Source organism: Ranitomeya imitator, chromosome 6, assembly GCF_032444005.1.
Source record: "Ranitomeya imitator isolate aRanImi1 chromosome 6, aRanImi1.pri, whole genome shotgun sequence".
NCBI lineage: Eukaryota > Metazoa > Chordata > Amphibia > Anura > Dendrobatidae > Ranitomeya > Ranitomeya imitator.
The window spans coordinates 284,705,691-284,724,002 of NC_091287.1; the positions used below are offsets into that span (position 1 = coordinate 284,705,691).

The 18,312-nt window shown below is 48.8% G+C and overlaps 1 protein-coding gene across 1 annotated transcript in view; it reads right to left on the reverse strand.

The window, feature by feature from the left end:
• The window catches only part of DROSHA (drosha ribonuclease III), a 300,535-nt gene that overhangs the window by 275,143 nt on the left and 7,080 nt on the right, over window positions 1-18,312 (reverse strand). Inside the window, exon 4 of the mRNA XM_069730615.1 lies at window positions 14,102-14,339. Within this exon, the coding sequence (XP_069586716.1) occupies window positions 14,102-14,339 (238 nt within the window). The remainder of the gene's footprint in view (window positions 1-14,101; window positions 14,340-18,312) is intronic.

The window sequence follows — 18,312 nt, forward strand, 5'->3', positions numbered from 1 at the left end:
CACCAACTGACAAGCACTAAGCACCTCAGTTGGTGAAAAAAAAGCAGTATGAGAGATACCCAGAAGTCAGAACACATAAGTACCAACTCAACCAGGGCTTTTAGGCCCAAACACAGTACTGAAAACGAATAATCAGGGAGGGTGCGGTGTCCCCCAATGAAGGCTCCAAGAAAGAGATTTTACGGTAAGTACCAAAAAATCCCTCTTTCTTTATCTCTTCATTGGGGGACACAGATAACCGTGGGACGTCCAAAAGCAGTCCCAGAAAAAGGGTGGGTAGAAAGGAAACAAGAGAAGGACTCAGGTCGGCCGGTGCGCAACCGCCGCCTGCAGTACCTTCCTACCAAAATCTGCATCAGACGAGCCCTGGGTATGAACCCTATAGAACCTCGTAAAGGTATGCAAAGACGACCAGGTTGCGGCCCAGCAAACCTGCAAGGCAGAAGCCTGGTGACGGACCGCCCAAGAAGCTCCGACAGCCCTGGTGGAGTGGGCCCACACCCTGGGAGGGGGCCGTGCCTCATGCACACGGTAGGATTCCGTTATCGCAGAACGAATCCAGCGAGAGATCGTGGACTTGGACGCTTGAAGGCCTTTCCGGCGACCCTCAGAGATGACAAACAGAGAATCAGACTGGCGAAACTGGGCGGATCTAGAAAGATAGACCCGAACGGCCCTGACCACGTCCAGCTTGTGAAGAGACTTCTCCAGAGGATAAACTGGGGAAGGGCAAAAAGAGGGAAGAATGATGTCCTCATTGATGTGGAAAGCAAATACCACCTTGGGAAGGAAAGAAGGGACAAGTCTGAGAACTACCTTGTCCTGATGAAGAACCAGAAACGGGGAACGGCAGGGTAAGGCTGCCAACTCGGAGACCCTCTTAATTGAAGTGATGGCAATGAGGAAGGCCACCTTCCAAGAAAGAAGGGAAAAGGAAACGTCCTGAAGAGGTTCGAAGGGAGCAGCTTGAAGAGCACCGAGAAATAAATTGAGGTCCCAAGGTTCCAGCAGAGAACGGAAAGGAGGCGCAAGATGAGCAACTCCCTGTAGAAAAGTCTTTATTTGAGAAATGGAAGCCAAGTCCCTTTGGAAAAGAATGGACAAGGCGGAAACTTGACCCTTTAGAGTACTGAGGGATAGGCCCGAATTGAGACCCGACCGCAGGAAACCGAGAAAGTCCGGAAGGGAAAAGGTCATCGGAAAGACGTCGTTTGTTTCACACCACCGGAAGAAAGCCTTCCAGTACCTGTGGTAAATGCGACAAGAAGCCGGCTTTCTGGCTCTGATCATGGTCTGTATGACCTGTTGAGAAAGACCAAACTCCCTTAGGACCGTGGCCTCAACGGCCATGCTGTTAAAGGGAACCTGTCACCCCGAAAATCGCGGGTGAGGTAAGCCCACCGGCGTCAGGGGCTTATCTACAGCATTCTGTAATGCTGTAGATAAGCCCCCGATGTTACCTGAAAGAGGAGAAAAAGACGTTAGATTATACTTACCCAGGGGCGGTCCCGCTGCTGGTCCGGTCGGATGGGTGTCTCTGGTCCGCTGCGGCGCCTCCCATCTTCTTACGATGACATCCTCCTCTGATCTTCAGCTATGGCTCCGGCGCAGGCGTACTTTGTCTGCCCTGTTGAGGGCAGAACAAAGTACTGCAGTGCGCAGGCGCCGGAAGGGTCAGAGAGGCCCGGCGCCTGCGCACTGCAGTACTTTGCTCTGCCCTCAACAGGGCAGACAAAGTACGCCTGCGCCGTAGCCGTGGCTGAAGATCAGAAGAGGACGTCATCAAATGAAGATGGTAGGCGCCGCAGCAGACCAGAGACACCCATCCAACCGGATCAGCAGCGGGACCGCCCCTGGGTGAGTATAATCTAACGTCTTTTTCTCCTCTTTCAGGTAACATCGGGAGCTTATCTACAGCATTACAGAATGCTGTAAATAAGCCCCTGATGCCGGAGGGCTTACCTCACCCGCGATTTTCGGGGTGACAGGTTCCCTTTAAACTCAGAGATTAAGAACTCTGGTGGAAGAGCGGGCCCTGTGAAAGAAGGTCTGGGCGGTCTTCAAGTCTCCAGGGGGTATCCGTGAGCATGTTTACGAGCTCCGCGTACCAAGGGCGCCTTGGCCAGTCTGGTGCTATGAGAATGACCGGAATCCCCTCTAACTTTATCTTTTTCACCACCCTTGGGATCAAGGGGAGAGGGAGAAACAGGTAAGGAAACCGAGACTTGGACCATGGTATTACCAGGGCGTCGTGGTCGATGGCCAGAGGATCCCGGGATCTGGCTACGAATCGAGGTACCTTGTGGTTCATCCGAGACGCCATGAGATCGACGTCTGACAGATTTGATCGAAGACTGAGGGATGGAGAGACCACTCGCCCGCCGCCAGACCCCGGCGGCTGAGGAAATAGGCTGCCCAATTTTCGACCGCCAGAATGTGAACAGCTGATATGGCCGGAATGTGACGTTCTGCCCACCGAAGGATCTCTGCTGTTTCCGCCATTACCTGACTGCTGCGAGTCCCGCCCTGGTGGTTCAAGTACGCCACGGCCGTGGCATATTCTGTCTGAATGCGGACAGGACGGCCCGTAAGGAGGGACTGCCAATGGAGTAGGGCAAGGAAGATTGGTCTGATCTCCAGGTGGTTGATGGGAAGAAGAGCCTCCTGGGGGGGGGTCCCTGAGCTGTGAGATGTCGGAAGACTGCTCCCCATCCTAGCAGACTGGCATCTATGGTGATGACCTGCCACTGAAGTGGAAGAAAGGACCTCCCTCTCAGGACCGAGGAGGACACAGTCCACCAGGTGAGGGACTGGCGACTTGGCGAGGTAGACGAACGGGGCAGTCCAGAGCAGTCGTGGACCTGTTCCAAGTGGATAGAAGGAACAGTTGGAGAGGACGGGAGTGGAATTGGGCGAAAGGTACGGCCTCCATGGAGGCAACCATCTTTTCCAGGACTGCCATACAGAATCGTAGCGAGCGGGGGCTGGGTGTTTTAGAGATCGGACTGCCTTGCAGAGAATTGAGAACTTGTCCTTTGGGAGGAAGACCCGAGCCAAGTTCGTGTCGAATTCCATGCCCAGAAAAGACAGGCGCTGGGAAGGAATCAGAGGACTTGTCTCCGTTGATAATCTAGCCGAGACGAGTAAGAGTGACCAGAGAGATCTGGAGGTTTCAAGCACAGTCTCGATGGGATGATCCCTTGATCAAAAGATCGTCCAGGTAAGGGATAATGAGAATCCCCCGGGAACGAAGGATGGCCATGACCGCCGCCATGATCTTGGTGAAGACCCTGGGGGCAGACGCCAGGCCAAACGGGAGAGCCGTGAATTGGTAGTGCTCTTAATGGATAGCGAACCGATGGTACCTCTGGTGCCGTACGCAAATTGGAACATGAAGGTACGCATCCTGAATATCTACAGAGCACAGAAACTCCCCGGGCTCCATGGCGGCAATCATCGACCGCAAGGATTCCATTCTGAAGTGACGGAGACGAACATGGCGGTTCAAGAGCTTGAGATCCAGAATTGGACGGAGGGAACCGTCCTTCTTCGGGACCACGAAGAGGTTCGAGTAGAACCCCGAAAATCGCTCGTTTGAAGGAACGGGAACGACTACGCTAGCGGCAAGCAGGGAGGATATGGCCTAAAGGAAACCGGGCAGTTGGGACGGGTGCCTTGGTGGACGAGAGAGGAAGAAATGATTTTCTGGGAGAAAAGAAAATTCGATCTTGTAGCTGGAGGTAACGATCTCTCTGACCCAGGCGTCACTGACCACCGACAACCAGGCGTCCTGGAAGGAAAGAAGCTACCTCCCACCCTGGAAAGAGTTCCAGGTGGGGGCGACCCATCACTTGGAACGAAATCTATCGGAACGGGAGCCAGAGGACCTAGAAGGTTGGCTCTTAGTTCTCCATCTGGGGGCTGGCTTGTAAGAGGGTCTCCTTCGTTCACCTGAAGCGGAGGGACGCTCCTGTTGAGAAGAGGAGTCTGAAGTTTGAAATTGACGAAAGTGCCTAAAAGGCCTAGGGCCTTTTCTGTTGAAGAAACGCTTTGGCCTAGACTGAGGGAGGGAAGTGCTCTTTCCCCTGGTGGCATCCAAAATGATCTGATCTAGCCGAGATCAAAAGAGTCTAGAATCCTGAAAGGCTAAGTTGGTGAGGGACTTCTTGGAAGTTGTATCTGCACTCCATGCTTTCAGCCAAAGGATGCGGCGTATAGCTATGATGTTGCTACTTGCCCTGGCGTAACAGCCTGCTGCATCTAAGGAGGCAACGAAAACATATTTGCCCCGTGCCCAATCTGGTCTGCCAGATCTTGTGGAGAGGTGAATCCAAGATGCCTCGGCGAAGCATCTTGGCCCATGGCCTTTGCCACCCAAGTGGAGGCGAAACTGGGGCAGAGGGAAGCACCCGATGCCTCGAAAGCTGACTTGGCTAGAGTCTCAATTTGCCTCTCCGTCACATCCTTAAGAGACGCACCATCTGGTAAAGATAGAACCGTCTTGGAGGAAAGACGGGAGACTGCGGATCCACTTTTGGAGTTTGTGCCCATATGGCAAGAAGGTCAGCGCTAAAAGGGTATAAGACGTCCAAGTGTTTTCTACCCGGGAAGCGCTTTTCAGGATGCTCCCAGTGTTTAGACAGGGTAGACTCAAACTGCTCGTGATTGGGAAAGGAGCGAGAAGGACCTATCACCTGCTTAAAAGAGACGGAAGGATCCTGGGATGGAGCCTCGTCCTGTTTAAGTTTCAGAGTTTGAGAGATAGCCGAGATGAGACTATCCACGATTGCCTGCATACTGGAAGTCTGGTCTGAGTCAGACCCGGACCGAGTTATCTATATCCGACCCAAGGTCCTCCTCCGAAGAGGGGAATTGGGAAGAGGAAAGCAGCAGAGCTGAAAGAGGAGCCAGACAGAGACCTCTTTCTAGAACGGCCGGCAGGAGTGTCCTTCTGAGGGTCGATATCGGGTGCGTGCGAATCGCCATGAGGGACGATCGGGGCACTGGTGGCTGTGGATAGCTGTGGAAGTCGTTCAAACGCCAGGACCAGAGACTGGGATATCTTAGTCAGGTTCGAGACCGACTGGGACATAGCAACTGCCCACTCTGTGGGAGGGGGAGTGCACTCATCCCGAGAATCGGAAGTTCCCTGTGGGGCAGACATGGTAGGAGGACTGCAGGACTGGCAGAAAGGCAATGACTGGCCTGCTGACCACTTTTCTTGCAGCGTGAGCAAGCGTAATGAATGATGGTGGGCTTAGAAACAGAAGCCCCAGTAGAGTTGGACATATGGAAGCTGGTGCGCTCTATAGAGAAAGAAGTTTGGACAACTCTGCCAGTGTATGTATAAAATACTGCAGGTCAGCCTGCGTATGTATAAGATACTGCAGAGGAGGGCTGGTAGGATATAAATGTGAAAGCCTACCGTACAGGATAGGGAAGCTGCAGCTGTGAGCCATCTGTGTCCCCCGAACAGTGCGGTGTCCAGCGAGGTAGCCGAAACCAAGATGGAGGGGGAAAGCGAATGCGTTATGAAGGAGGGATGGGAGACCCTGGATTGGTCCGACGGTCGAAGGGGGGCATGCCCCAAGGGAAGTGCGACCTGTGATAGGATATCCCTGGGCGCCAAAAAAGCGCGGGCGAGAGTGGGCGTGGCCGCTGGGCCAAAGGCCGGGAGAAAACAAAAGTATAAGGAAAGCCGTGCTACGCGCTGGATAAGACCGGCAGTGAATACGCGCCTGATATAGAGCGCGAGAAAGAAGAAACTGCAGGGACTACAGGGTTGAAGCACTGACGGGTCAAGGGGGGAGCGCAATTTAAAAATAAACGAAATCCCGGGCACATCTTCATTACCTTGCTTGTTGGGCGCACATATAGCGAGGGTCATCCAGGGGCCCAAGGGAAGGGAAGGACGCTCGAGAGAAGAACCCTGTTCGAGGAGGCGGCATCAACCCCCCCTTAGGGAAGGGGGTGCCACTGGTGACTACCGCCTCCCTCTCAGCCCTTTCCCAGGAGAGGGGTGAGGAGGAAATTCGGCAAGGACCAGCCACCAAACATGCCCTGAAGCACCTATGAAGGTGTAAGGGAGAAATGTCCTGCCAGCAGGCCTGGGCGCTGCGATGTGGGTGACACCACACTGATCGCCCAGCCGCTAATAGTGGGAAGGCAGAGTGAATTAACACTCTGATTCCCTGAATGCTGTATCTGAAAGAAAAAAGGTAAAGAATTAGTAACACACAACAAACCTGTAAGGAAAAACGATTAGCTGTGGATCTGGGGAGATCCAGGTCCGCCTCCTACAGACACTAAGCACAAACTGAGGTGCTTGGTGCCTGTCAGTGGGTGTATATTGCCGGGGAGGAGCTATTGTTTTTTCCTTTTTGCATAGTGTCAGTTTCCTAGCAGCAGCAGCATACACCCAAGGTTATCTGTGTCCCCCAATGAAGCGATGAAGAAATGATATTTTCAAAAATTAAGCCTGTATGTGACAAGCAGGCTCAGCATCCTCATCACATACAGAACAGCAGTCACTGAGATTCACAACACCAGATAAGTCACGAGGACCAGAATTTCTAAAAAATCCATCTAAGCTGCGGACCCCCTTCTATATAAGAGGCCATCTTTAACCAGAGTCATCTCGGTAGTCTATAGGCATAAGGTGTCTTCATGATCAAAACGCATCTGGTAGCCTCATTTTTTTTTGTGTCCCCCCTACTACTCAAAGACTATTACAGAAGATTTTGTTTCCTATATTTTGTATTTCTCTATTGATTTTTTAACTCTTCTCGAAATAAAGACTTCATGATTTTAAACCACATCTCTTTGAACTGTGGATCAGAAGCAGGATCAGCTTCTTCCTTCCCTGTTTCTAACGCAGTGTGGTGGCGTGGATCAGGTACTTCAGTGCAGATCCGGCTACATTGAGGGTTGAGCTGTTATTTCCTTTTTACTATTCACTCGTAAGGCCCCGAAACACAGACTAATGTCGGCTGAACCGACCAATGGGTCGGGCTGATTAACTAATGTGCGTGGGGGCGCTGGTCAACTGATTGTCATGAGAGATGTTGATTGCGCATGTCTACGTGGCCGACAGCCACCCGACGTCTACGGCCGACAGCCACCCGACGTCTACGGCCGACAGCCACCCGACGTCTACGGCCGACAGCCGGCCGACAGCCACCCGACGTCTACGGCCGACAGCCACCCGACGTCTACGGCCGACAGCCACCCGACGTCTACGGCCGACAGCCACCCGACGTCTACGGCCGACAGCCGGCCGACAGCCACCCGACGTCTACGGCCGACAGCCACCCGACGTCTACGGCCGACAGCCACCCGACGTCTACGGCCGACAGCCACCCGACAGCCACCCGACGTCTACGGCCGACAGCCACCCGACGCCTACGGCCGACATTACACTTCATACCTTAGATTATGCATAGCTTTAAAGGGAATCTGTCAGCAGGTTTTTGCTATGCAATCTAAAGACAGCAGGAGATATGGGGCTGAGACCAGTGATGAGTGGACCCTGTGGATTTTTGGTTTCGACCAAACTTTAGTACTAAGTTTGGTACTGGTAGCAGAACTGGAGATTCCGAACCCCATAGAAGTCAATGGGGACCCTAACTGTGGTTCTGTAAAATGGTCGCTCTCTAGTACACAGAAAGCTGTGGTGGGGGAGGGGTTAGCTTTCTGAGCTCTGCTTCAGCTAAAAACTCTGATTGTACCAGGTAAACTAAGTGACACATCATTGATGCAGGGGTCCTTTTCCTGCATTGTGCTGCTCTCAGATGAGATAGCAATAACCTGACAGATTCCCTTTAAAAGGTTTGTCTGCCCTTACAAAATAAAACAGAACTTTGAGATGTGCATCTGTAATGCCCTCTGCTGCCATTGTCCCTTTCCAGAGAGAACCAGATCTGCATTAGGCACTACAAAGCCGCATTGTTGAGTGTATTTATATGTACAATTCCCGTTTAGCTGCTTCTATAGGCAGTCAGAACTTGGGGTCTCTCCTTCCCTGCACATTCTCACAAGGCATCAAAATCAGTATTGGGCATTTGGCTTATTACTGCTTGGCACTGGCTGGGAGAGGACTATACGAGACGGGAATCAGCAGCGATAAGCCGACATCTTCATAGATTAATAAATGAACGTAATGTCACGTGTGACAACACAGAAATAAAACAAATCTTATCATCTAGTCATTCAGACTCAATACGCACTAAACCCAGGAACTAAACGACAAGACAATATCCGGGTATTAGAGGACACCAATTCCTCACAACAGAATTAATCCCTTAATTTCCCAGCTCTGCTGGAGATGTCAACAGGAAGATGGAAACCGAAAACACTGTTCTTTAGTCCTTTTTGAGGAGGAAATAAAAAAAAAATGAAAAAAAAAAATAAATAAAAATAGCGTACTATATTTAGCTCTTAATTCCCAATGAACCTATTTGACCCAAAAATAATGGCTATTAAACACCCTTTGATGTTACATTTACTTAAAGGGCTACTCCACTACTTTTATATTGATGATCAAAAATGCCTTGGTGGGAGTCTGACATCTGACACCCCCACCGATCAGCGGTCCTGAGTACAGGCGGTGGCCAGACGTTAGCAGTTATGGAGCTAAACAGCACAGGTCAGTGAGCTGCGTAGCGGCCGCAGCTGGGGAATGGAGGTCTCTGCCATGCCTTATAATAGGGCGGATGCGAGTACCCGGCCGCGGCCACTACAGATAACGGAGCTGTGCTGTTCAGCTCTCCAACTACTAAAAACTGGGCACCCCAGCAAAGAGAGGGCAATCACTGGAGTTAATGGGTGTCAGACCCCCATTGATTTGATATTCATGACCTCTAAGATTGGTCATCAATATAAAAGAAGCACAGCAACACTTACCGTAAATGCTGCAAAATCATTAATTCCAAGAAATTGGAAAGATACCCATTCTCTGCTATATGAAGATTTGTATAATGAGATGTGCTCAATTAACGACTAGGAAAAGCCAAGCTGGACAGGGGACAACAAAAAAATGGCTACCAGTACCGTATATACTCGAGTATAAGCTGACCCGAGTATAAGCCGACCCCCCTAATTTTGCCACAAAAAACTGGGAAAACTTAATGACTCGAGTATAAGCCTAGGGTGGGAAATGCAGCAGCTACCAGTAAATGTCAAAAGTAAAAATAGATAGCAATAAAAGTAAAATTAATTGAGACATCAGTAGGTTAAGTGTTTTTGAATATCCATATTGAATTAGGAGCCCCATATAATGCTCCATAAAGTTTATGATGGGCCCCATAAGATGCTCCATATTAATATATGCCCCATATAATCCTGCATAAAGGTTAATAATGGCCCCATAAGATGCTCCATAGACACATTTACCCCATACGGTGCTGCACAAACGTTATGGCCCCAGACGGTGGTGCACAAACATTTTGGCCCCATGTGGTGCTGCACAAACGTTATGGCCCCATGCGGTGCTGCACAAACGTTATGGCCCCATGCGGTGCTGCACAAATGTTATGGCCCCATGCGGTGCTGCACAAACGTTATGGCCTCATGCGGTGCTGCACAAACGTTATGGCCCCATACGGTGCTGCACAAATGTTATGGCCCCATATGGTGCTGCACAAACGTTATGGCCCCATACGGTGCTGCACAAACGTTATGGCCCCATATAATGCTGCACAAACGTTATGGCCCCATATAATGCTCCATACAGACACTTGCCCCATTTGCTGTTGCTGCGATAAAAAAATTAAAAAATCACATACTCACCTCTCCGTCGCTCAGGCCCCCGACACTTTCAATATTCGCCTGCTCCTCGTTCCGGCGCCGCTCCGTCTTCATCATCTCCTGCACTGACGTTCAGGCAGAGGGTGCGCACTAACCACGTCACCGCGCCCTCTGACCTGAGCGTCACTGCAGAAGACGGAGCGGCACCAGAACGAGGAGCAGGTGAATATCGCGCAGCGCTGCCCTCCCCTCCCCGTTATACTCACCTGCTCCTGGTGCGGTCCCTGCACGTCTGTTCCCTGGCGCCGGCAGCTTCTTCCTGTACTGAGCGGTCACCGTTACCGCTCATTACAGTAATGAATATGTGACCGCTCAGTACAGGAAGAAGCTGTCAGCGCCAGGGACCTGCAGGGACCGCGCCAGGAGTAGGTGAGTATAATTACACAGCCCCCGCTCCCCCTCCCCTGCCGACCCCTGGGTATGACTCGAGTATAAGCCGAGAGGGGGACTTTCTGCCCCAAAAAATGGGTTGAAAATCTCAGCTTATACTCGAGAGTATATATACAGTACAGACCAAAAGTTTGGACACACCTCATTTAAAGATTTTTCTGTATTTTCATGACTATGAAAATTGTACATTCACACTGAAGGCATCAAGACTATGTATTAACACATGTGGAATTATATACTTAACAAAAAAGTGAGAAACAACAGAAAATATGTCTTATATTCTAGGTTCTTCAAAGTAGCCACCTTTTGCTTTGATGACTGCTTTGCACACTCTTGGCATTCTCATGAAAATACGGAAAAATCTTTAAATGAGAAGGTGTGTCCAAACTTTTGGTCTGAACTGTGTATGTATATATATACTGTTGGATACTATGTGGGCTGTGCTATATATTACGTGAGCTGTGTTATATACTAGGTGGTCTGTGTTATTTAGTGCGTGGCCTATATTAACGCATCGGGTATTCTAGAATATGTATGTATGTATGTATATAGCAGCCACATAGTATATAGCACAGGCCACGTAGTATATAGGAGTACTCTGCGGTATATACCATGTGGCTGCTATATACATACATACATATTGTAGAATACCCGATGCGTTAATATAGGCCACGCACTAAATAACACAGCCCACCTAGTATATAACACAGCTCACGTAATATATAGCACAGCCCACATAGTATCCAACAGTGGCCACGTAGTATATAGCACGCAGTATAGAACACAGCCACGTAGTATATAACACTGCCCACGTAGTATACAGTAGCCATGTAGTATATAACGAAGCCCACGCAGTATAGAACACTGGCCACGTAATATGTAGCACAGCCCACGCAGTATAGAACACAGCCCACATAGTACCGTATATACTCGAGTATAAGCCGAGATTTTCAGCCCAAATTTTTGGGCTGAAAGTGCCCCTCTCGGCTTATACTCGAGTCAATGTGGGTGGCAGGGTCGGCGGGTGAGGGCGCTGAGGTATACTTACCTAGTCCCAGCGATCCTCGCGCTGTCCCTGCCGTCCCACGGGCTTCTGTGCTGCAGCTTCTTCCCCTCTTCAGCGGTCACGTGGGACCGCTCATTAGAGATATGAATAAGCGGCTCCACCTCCCATAGGGGCGGAGCCGCCTATTCATTCCTCTAATCAGCGGTGTCGGTGACCGCTGACAGGAAGAGCTGCGGCACCGAAGACCAGGCAGAGGGACAGTGCGAGGATCGCCAGGACTAGGTAAGTATAGCATATTCACCTGTCCTCGTTCCAGCCGCCGGGCGCCGCTCCATCTTCCCGGCCGGCGCCTCCATCTTCCCGGCGTCTGCTCTCTGACTGTTCAGGCAGAGGGCGCGATGACGCATATAGTGTGCGCGGCGCCCTCTGCCTGATCAGTCAGAGCAGAGACGCCGGGAAGATGGAGGCGCCGGAACGAGACGCCGGGAGCTGCAATCAAGGGAGGTGAGTATGTGGGTTTTTTTTTTATTGCAGCAGCGGCGGCAGAGATTTCTATGGGGCACAATGAACGGTGCAGAGCACCGTATATGGCACAGCAATGGGGCACAATGAACGGTGCAAAGCACCGTATATGGCACAGCAATGGGGCACAATGAACGGTGCAGAGCACCGTATATGGGCACAGATATGGGGCACAATGAACGGTGCAGAGCACCGTATAAGGCACAGCAATGGGGCACAATGAACGGTGCAGAGCACCGTATATGGGCACAGATATGGGGCACAATGAACGGTGCAGAGCACTGTATATGGCACAGCAATGGGGCACAATGAACGGTGCAGAGCACCGTATATGGCACAGCAATGGGGCACAATGAACGGTGCAGAGCACCGTATATGGCACAGCAATGGGGCACAATGAACGGTGCAGAGCACTGTATATGGCACAGCAATGGGGCACAATGAACGGTGCAGAGCACCGTATATGGCACAGCTATGGGGCACAATGAACGGTGCAGAGCACTATATGGGGCACAGCTATGGGGAAATAATGATCTATTTTTATTTTTGAAATTCACCGGTAAATGCTGCATTTCCACCCTAGGCTTATACTCGAGTCAATAAGTTTTCCCAGTTTTTTGTGGCAAAATTAGGGGGGTCGGCTTATACTCGGGTCGGCTTATACTCGAGTATATACGGTATCTAACACTGGCCACGTAGTATATAGCAGCCACGCGGTATCTAACACAGCCCACGTAGTATTTAGCAGTGTGGGCACCATATCCCTGTTAAAAAAAATAATTAAAATAAAAAATAGTTATATACTCACCCGGCGGGATCCAGCACGGATCCAGCAAACCTCTGGCGATGCGCGCGGTTGCCGCCATCTTGCGTTCCCAGGATGCATTGTGAAATTACGCATATCACTTACGGTCTCGCGAGACCGCTAAGTGTTCTGGGTAATTTCGCAATGCATTTCTGGGACTGGAAACTGGCGGGAGCGCATCGTCGGACTACGGAAGTTGAGCATAGCAGGCTTTTTGTTTTTTTTTTATTATTTTTTACATTAGATCTTTTTACTATTGATGCCGCATAGGCAGCATCAATAGTAAAAACTTGGTCACACAGGGTTAATAGCGGCGGTAACGGAGTGAGTTACCCGCGGCATAACGCGGTCCGTTACCGCTGGCATTGACCCTGTGTGAGCGGTGACTGCGGGAAGTATGGAGCGGGCGCTGACTGCAGGGGAGTAGGGAGGGACTAATCGGACTGTGGCTGTCGCTGATTGGTTGCAGCAGCCATGACAGGCAGCTGGCGAGACTAATCAGCGACTTGGATTCCGTGACAGACAGAGGCCGTGACCAATGAATATCCGTGACAGAAAGAAAGAAAGACAGAAAGACGGAAGTGACCCTTAGGCAATTATATAGCGTGTATATATCTATAGATATAGATATAGATATATAGATATATATATATATATATATATATAGATAGATATATACACACACGCGGTATATATACACACGTTTGTATGCTAGTAAAGATATATCCCGGTATACACGGATCAGTGGAGGGCAGGGGTATACAGAGCTCATGATCGTGGAGGACTACATGGCAGCAGGTATACTAGCCCTCTAGCGATAGTCTCCTACAACGATTTTAGCAAAACTATAGCAAGCAGCCAAGTAAGTGACATCATAGGAATCAAGGTCTCTGTCCCTACTTTAGGCTCTCAAATTAGGTGGCAAAAAAGTTGTGACAGATTCCCTTTAAGTTTCTCAATTCTTTCTTAAAATCTTTAATTCCTCATATGTTAGGCTCTCAATACTGTACACCAGACGGGGTCTCATTAGATCGGATGCATTAAAGGCGTTTTCCAGTGCGGACACTCTACCGGCCTCTGATAATGTACCAAGACGAATGTATAAAATACATGTAATGGTAAAAAACAATTCAACAAACGAGTAAAGTCTCATTTTCTCTCCCCACGCAGTGTCTGTAGATGCCATCCTCTCACTTCTCCATGTGCCCACTCCCAACATAATGAGGTCTCAGACCAGCCGCCTGCTGGGGGGCTCCACAAAGCTCCACTCATCTCCCTGTGAGCAGCTCTTTGCGGTGGGCTCATATGCTGCTTCTCTGGCTTGGGATAAGACAGGTTACTGCCTTCCTGGGAATACATTAACAACCGTCCTGGAAGCGCACTGACATCCCAGGCATCTTACACTCCTGCTCGGGGAGAGATTCATTATCAGGGTATTTTATGCCAACAAGTAACAGAACATGGGGGAGGAATGGACAGTTCGTATTTCTACACAAAAACAGCCTGAAACACAATGGGAAAACAGTAAAATGCCATTGCAGACAAGAGGCAGCTAGTGCTGGCCCTTTACTCACCACTTGGTCCATCGGATCACTGGAGTAGTAGCTCTCAGAATGGGTGCACCGGATCCACACAGGTTTCAGCAAATCCTCATCTTCCTCCTCATTTCTATCCAGCGGGTTCTCCTCCAGCAGATCCTTGTCTTTTAACATCGTGTAACTACTTTCTTTGCGTGATGACGGACTTTCGGAGGAGGCGTCTTTGTCCTCTTCTTCCCATCTTGCTCGCTTGCGCTCTCTACTAGGGGAGCGACTAAAAACATAAAAACATATGGGAATAATAAATTAATGTGTTATAGAACACCAGAATATAAAATAAACTCCGCACTCTTTGTAGAATATCACTGAATTATTTAACCCTATGCTGCCCACCCCACATTAAATAATGGTCTCCCAAGCAATTATCACGCTCTCTGACAGTCTCAGCCTCGTCTTCCGATGTGATAGGGAACAGATCTGTGAGGATCCCAGGACCCGGATCCCACTAATCAACAGGACTAAAGATTTATAAAAGTTCAGTTCCATTTTATGAGATGGCGATGGCAGCCTGGTGACTCAGTGGTTAGGAGTGCAGCCTTACAGTGCTGGGGTCCTGGGTTCAAATCTCACAAAGGACAACATCTGAGGAAACACGCTCTCCGTGTTTGGTGGGCTTCCTCCCACACTCTATAGACATACTGATAGGGAGTTTGGATTGTGAGCCCCAATGGGGACAGTGACAATCTCTGTAAAGGGCTATGGAATTAATGGTGCGATAGAAGTATATAAGCGAGTAAAAGAATGGCGAAAATGGTATATATTAAAAGATGAATTCTGAAAACAATGGGGACACTGGGTGAGATGCCCAGCTGTGGTGTCTGAGGTGCTGACATCAAATGTGCACTTTAACACATTAGGGTTGCATAAAAAATACATACTACATATCAGGATATTGATATTACAGGTCCTTCTCAAAAAATTAGCATATAGTGTTAAATTTCATTATTTACCATAATGTAATGATTACAATTAAACTTTCATATATTATAGATTCATTATCCACCAACTGAAATTTGTCAGGTCTTTTATTGTTTTAATACTGATGATTTTGGCATACAACTCCTGATAACCCAAAAAACCTGTCTCAATAAATTAGCATATCAAGAAAAGGTTCTCTAAACGACCTATTACCCTAATCTTCTGAATCAACTAATTAACTCTAAACACATGCAAAAGATACCTGAGGCTTTTATAAACTCCCTGCCTGGTTCATTACTCAAAACCCCCATCATGGGTAAGACTAAGCGACCTGACAGATGTCAAGAAGGCCATCATTGACACCCTCAAGCAAGAGGGTAAGACCCAGAAAGAAATTTCTCAACAAATAGGCTGTTCCCAGAGTGCTGTATCAAGGCACCTCAATGGTAAGTCTGTTGGAAGGAAACAATGTGGCAGAAAACGCTGTACAACGAGAAGAGGAGACCGGACCCTGAGGAAGATTGTGGAGAAGGACCGATTCCAGACCTTGGGGAACCTGAGGAAGCAGTGGACTGAGTCTGGTGTGGAAACATCCAGAGCCACCGTGCACAGGCGTGTGCAGGAAATGGGCTACAGGTGCCGCATTCCCCAGGTAAAGCCACTTTTGAACCATAAACAGCGGCAGAGGCGCCTGACCTGGGCTACAGAGAAGCAGCACTGGACTGTTGCTAAGTGGTCCCAAGTACTTTTTTCTGATGAAAGCAAATTTTGCATGTCATTCGGAAATCAAGGTGCCAGAGTCTGGAGGAAGACTGGGGAGAAGGAAATGCCAAAATGCCTGAAGTCCAGTGTCAAGTACCCACAGTCAGTGATGGTGTGGGGTACCATGTCAGCTGCTGGTGTTGGTCCACTGTGTTTCATCAAGGGCAGGGTCAATGCAGCTAGCTATCAGGAGATTTTGGAGCACTTCATGCTTCCATCGGCTGAAATGCTTTATGGAGATGAAGATTTCATTTTTCAGCACGACCTGGCACCTGCTCACAGTGCCAAAACCACTGGTAAATGGTTTACTGACCATGGTATTACTGTGCTCAATTGGCCTGCCAACTCTCCTGACCTGAACCCCATAGAGAATCTGTGGGATATTGTGAAGAGAAAGTTGAGAGACGCAAGACCCAACACTCTGGATGAGCTTAAGGCCGCTATTGAAGCATCCTGGGCCTCCATAACATCTCAGCAGTGTCACAGGCTGATTGCCTCCATGCCACGCCGCATTGAAGCAGTCATTTCTGCCAAAGGATTCCCGACCAAGTATTGAGTGCATAACTGAACATTATTATTTGTTGGTTTTTTTGTTTGTTATTAAAAAACACTTTTATTTGATTGGATGGGTGAAATATGCTAATTTATTGAGACAGGTTTTTTGGGTTATCAGGAGTTGTATGCCAAAATCATCAGTATTAAAACAATAAAAGACCTGACAAATTTCAGTTGGTGGATAATGAATCTATAATATATGAAAGTTTAATTGTAATCATTACATTATGGTAAATAATGAAATTTAACACTATATGCTAATTTTTTGAGAAGGACCTGTAGTCCTTAAGCATGTAGAGTCAGACGGTGATATGTAATCTTTATTTTTATTATTTGAGGTTAACCAAAGAAAAGTGAGGGACTGACAGGTTCTCTTTAAAGTTTATATTTTGAGCATTGGTATTGTTCCTTAGACAAGCGATCATAGAAGAGGGCAGAATATGAAGAATCGCTAGGTTCTTTGTGGACCAGGCTCTGTGATCTTCTCCACTTAGTGGGCCAAAGCAGGAGATTCCGGCCATTTACAGGCAATAGTCTGGTCTATAGACCGCACCAAACTGGCCAATACTGGGATTTGTTTTTACCATGCATATTTGAGGTCCGTGAGCAAAATCCCATATGGGCATTAGCACAGTCTATAGTTGGCCTGTGTATAGTGAGCTGTGTCTGGTAAGGATTATTTCCTAAAAATTAAATATGACCCTGAGTAAACCATAAGGGTGCACTTACACTGGCTGATTATCAGGCGAAGAGTGGAATGCTCATTGCATGACAATAGGGAAGTGGAAAAAGATCATCGAGCACAACACTTGTTTGTAGGGTAAAATGATTTTTAAGCTTGCGTAAAACTCGTCATTCTAGGCCACACATCGGCTTGAGCGCACAGAATGACGGTATTATTGAAGCTTCTGTGCATATGGGAGGGGCGGTGTTCCTTACTAAACAGCCTGTTAAGCGACCACTGATCTACTGCTATATGGCATAAACGCACCATAGGTAATAAAAATAGGCCATATTGGTAACGCACTATCACCTGCTATTAGAAATGTACCATGTGTGACTAAACACAGCAAGCTTTCATTTTATTTCTTGCTCTCAGGACAGCTGCTAGCTCGGCTCCTAATGCAGCATGCGGGTGGGTTTCATATGGGAAGAAGGAGATTTAAAAACCAAACTCATCATCTTTCTTCCACCTCGCGTATCTCCCCTACCCAATCTATCTATTATCACGCTCTCTCCCGCTGCCTCGGAGTAACCCTTGACTCTGCCCTGTCCTTCAAACCGCACGTCCAAACTCTTGCCACCTCCAACTCAAAAATATATCCAGAATCCGTCGTCCCTTCATCAGCCCTCAATCTACTAAAACTCTTGTGCATGCCCTCATCATCTCCCGCCTCAATTACTGCAACACCCTCCTCTGTGGCCTCCCTGCTAACTCTCTTGCACCACTCTAGTATGTCCTCAACTCTGCTGCCCAGCTAATCCACCTCTCTCCTCACTACTCCCGTTTCTCCCCTCTGCAAATCCCTCCACTGGCTCCCAATTCCCCAACGAATCCAGTTCAAACTACTAACACTGATCTACAAAGCCATCCACAACCTGTCCCCTCCCTATATCTCTGAACTAATCTCCCAGTATCTTCCCTCACGTAATCTTCGATCCTCCCAAGACCTCCTACTCTCCTCCACACATATTCGTTCCTCACACAACGGCCTCCAAGATTTCTCCCGAATATCCCCCATCCTCTGGAACTCCACACCTCAACACGTTCGATTATCCACCACCCTCGGATCCTTCAGACGGAACCTGAAAACCCATCTCTTCAGGAAAGCCTACAGCCTGCACTGACCCCGCTGCCGCCTCATCACTACCGAAGCTACCGCTTCACCAACACCGGAGCTGCTGCATCCCTCAACCTACTGTCTCCTTCCCCATAATCCTGTAGAATGTAA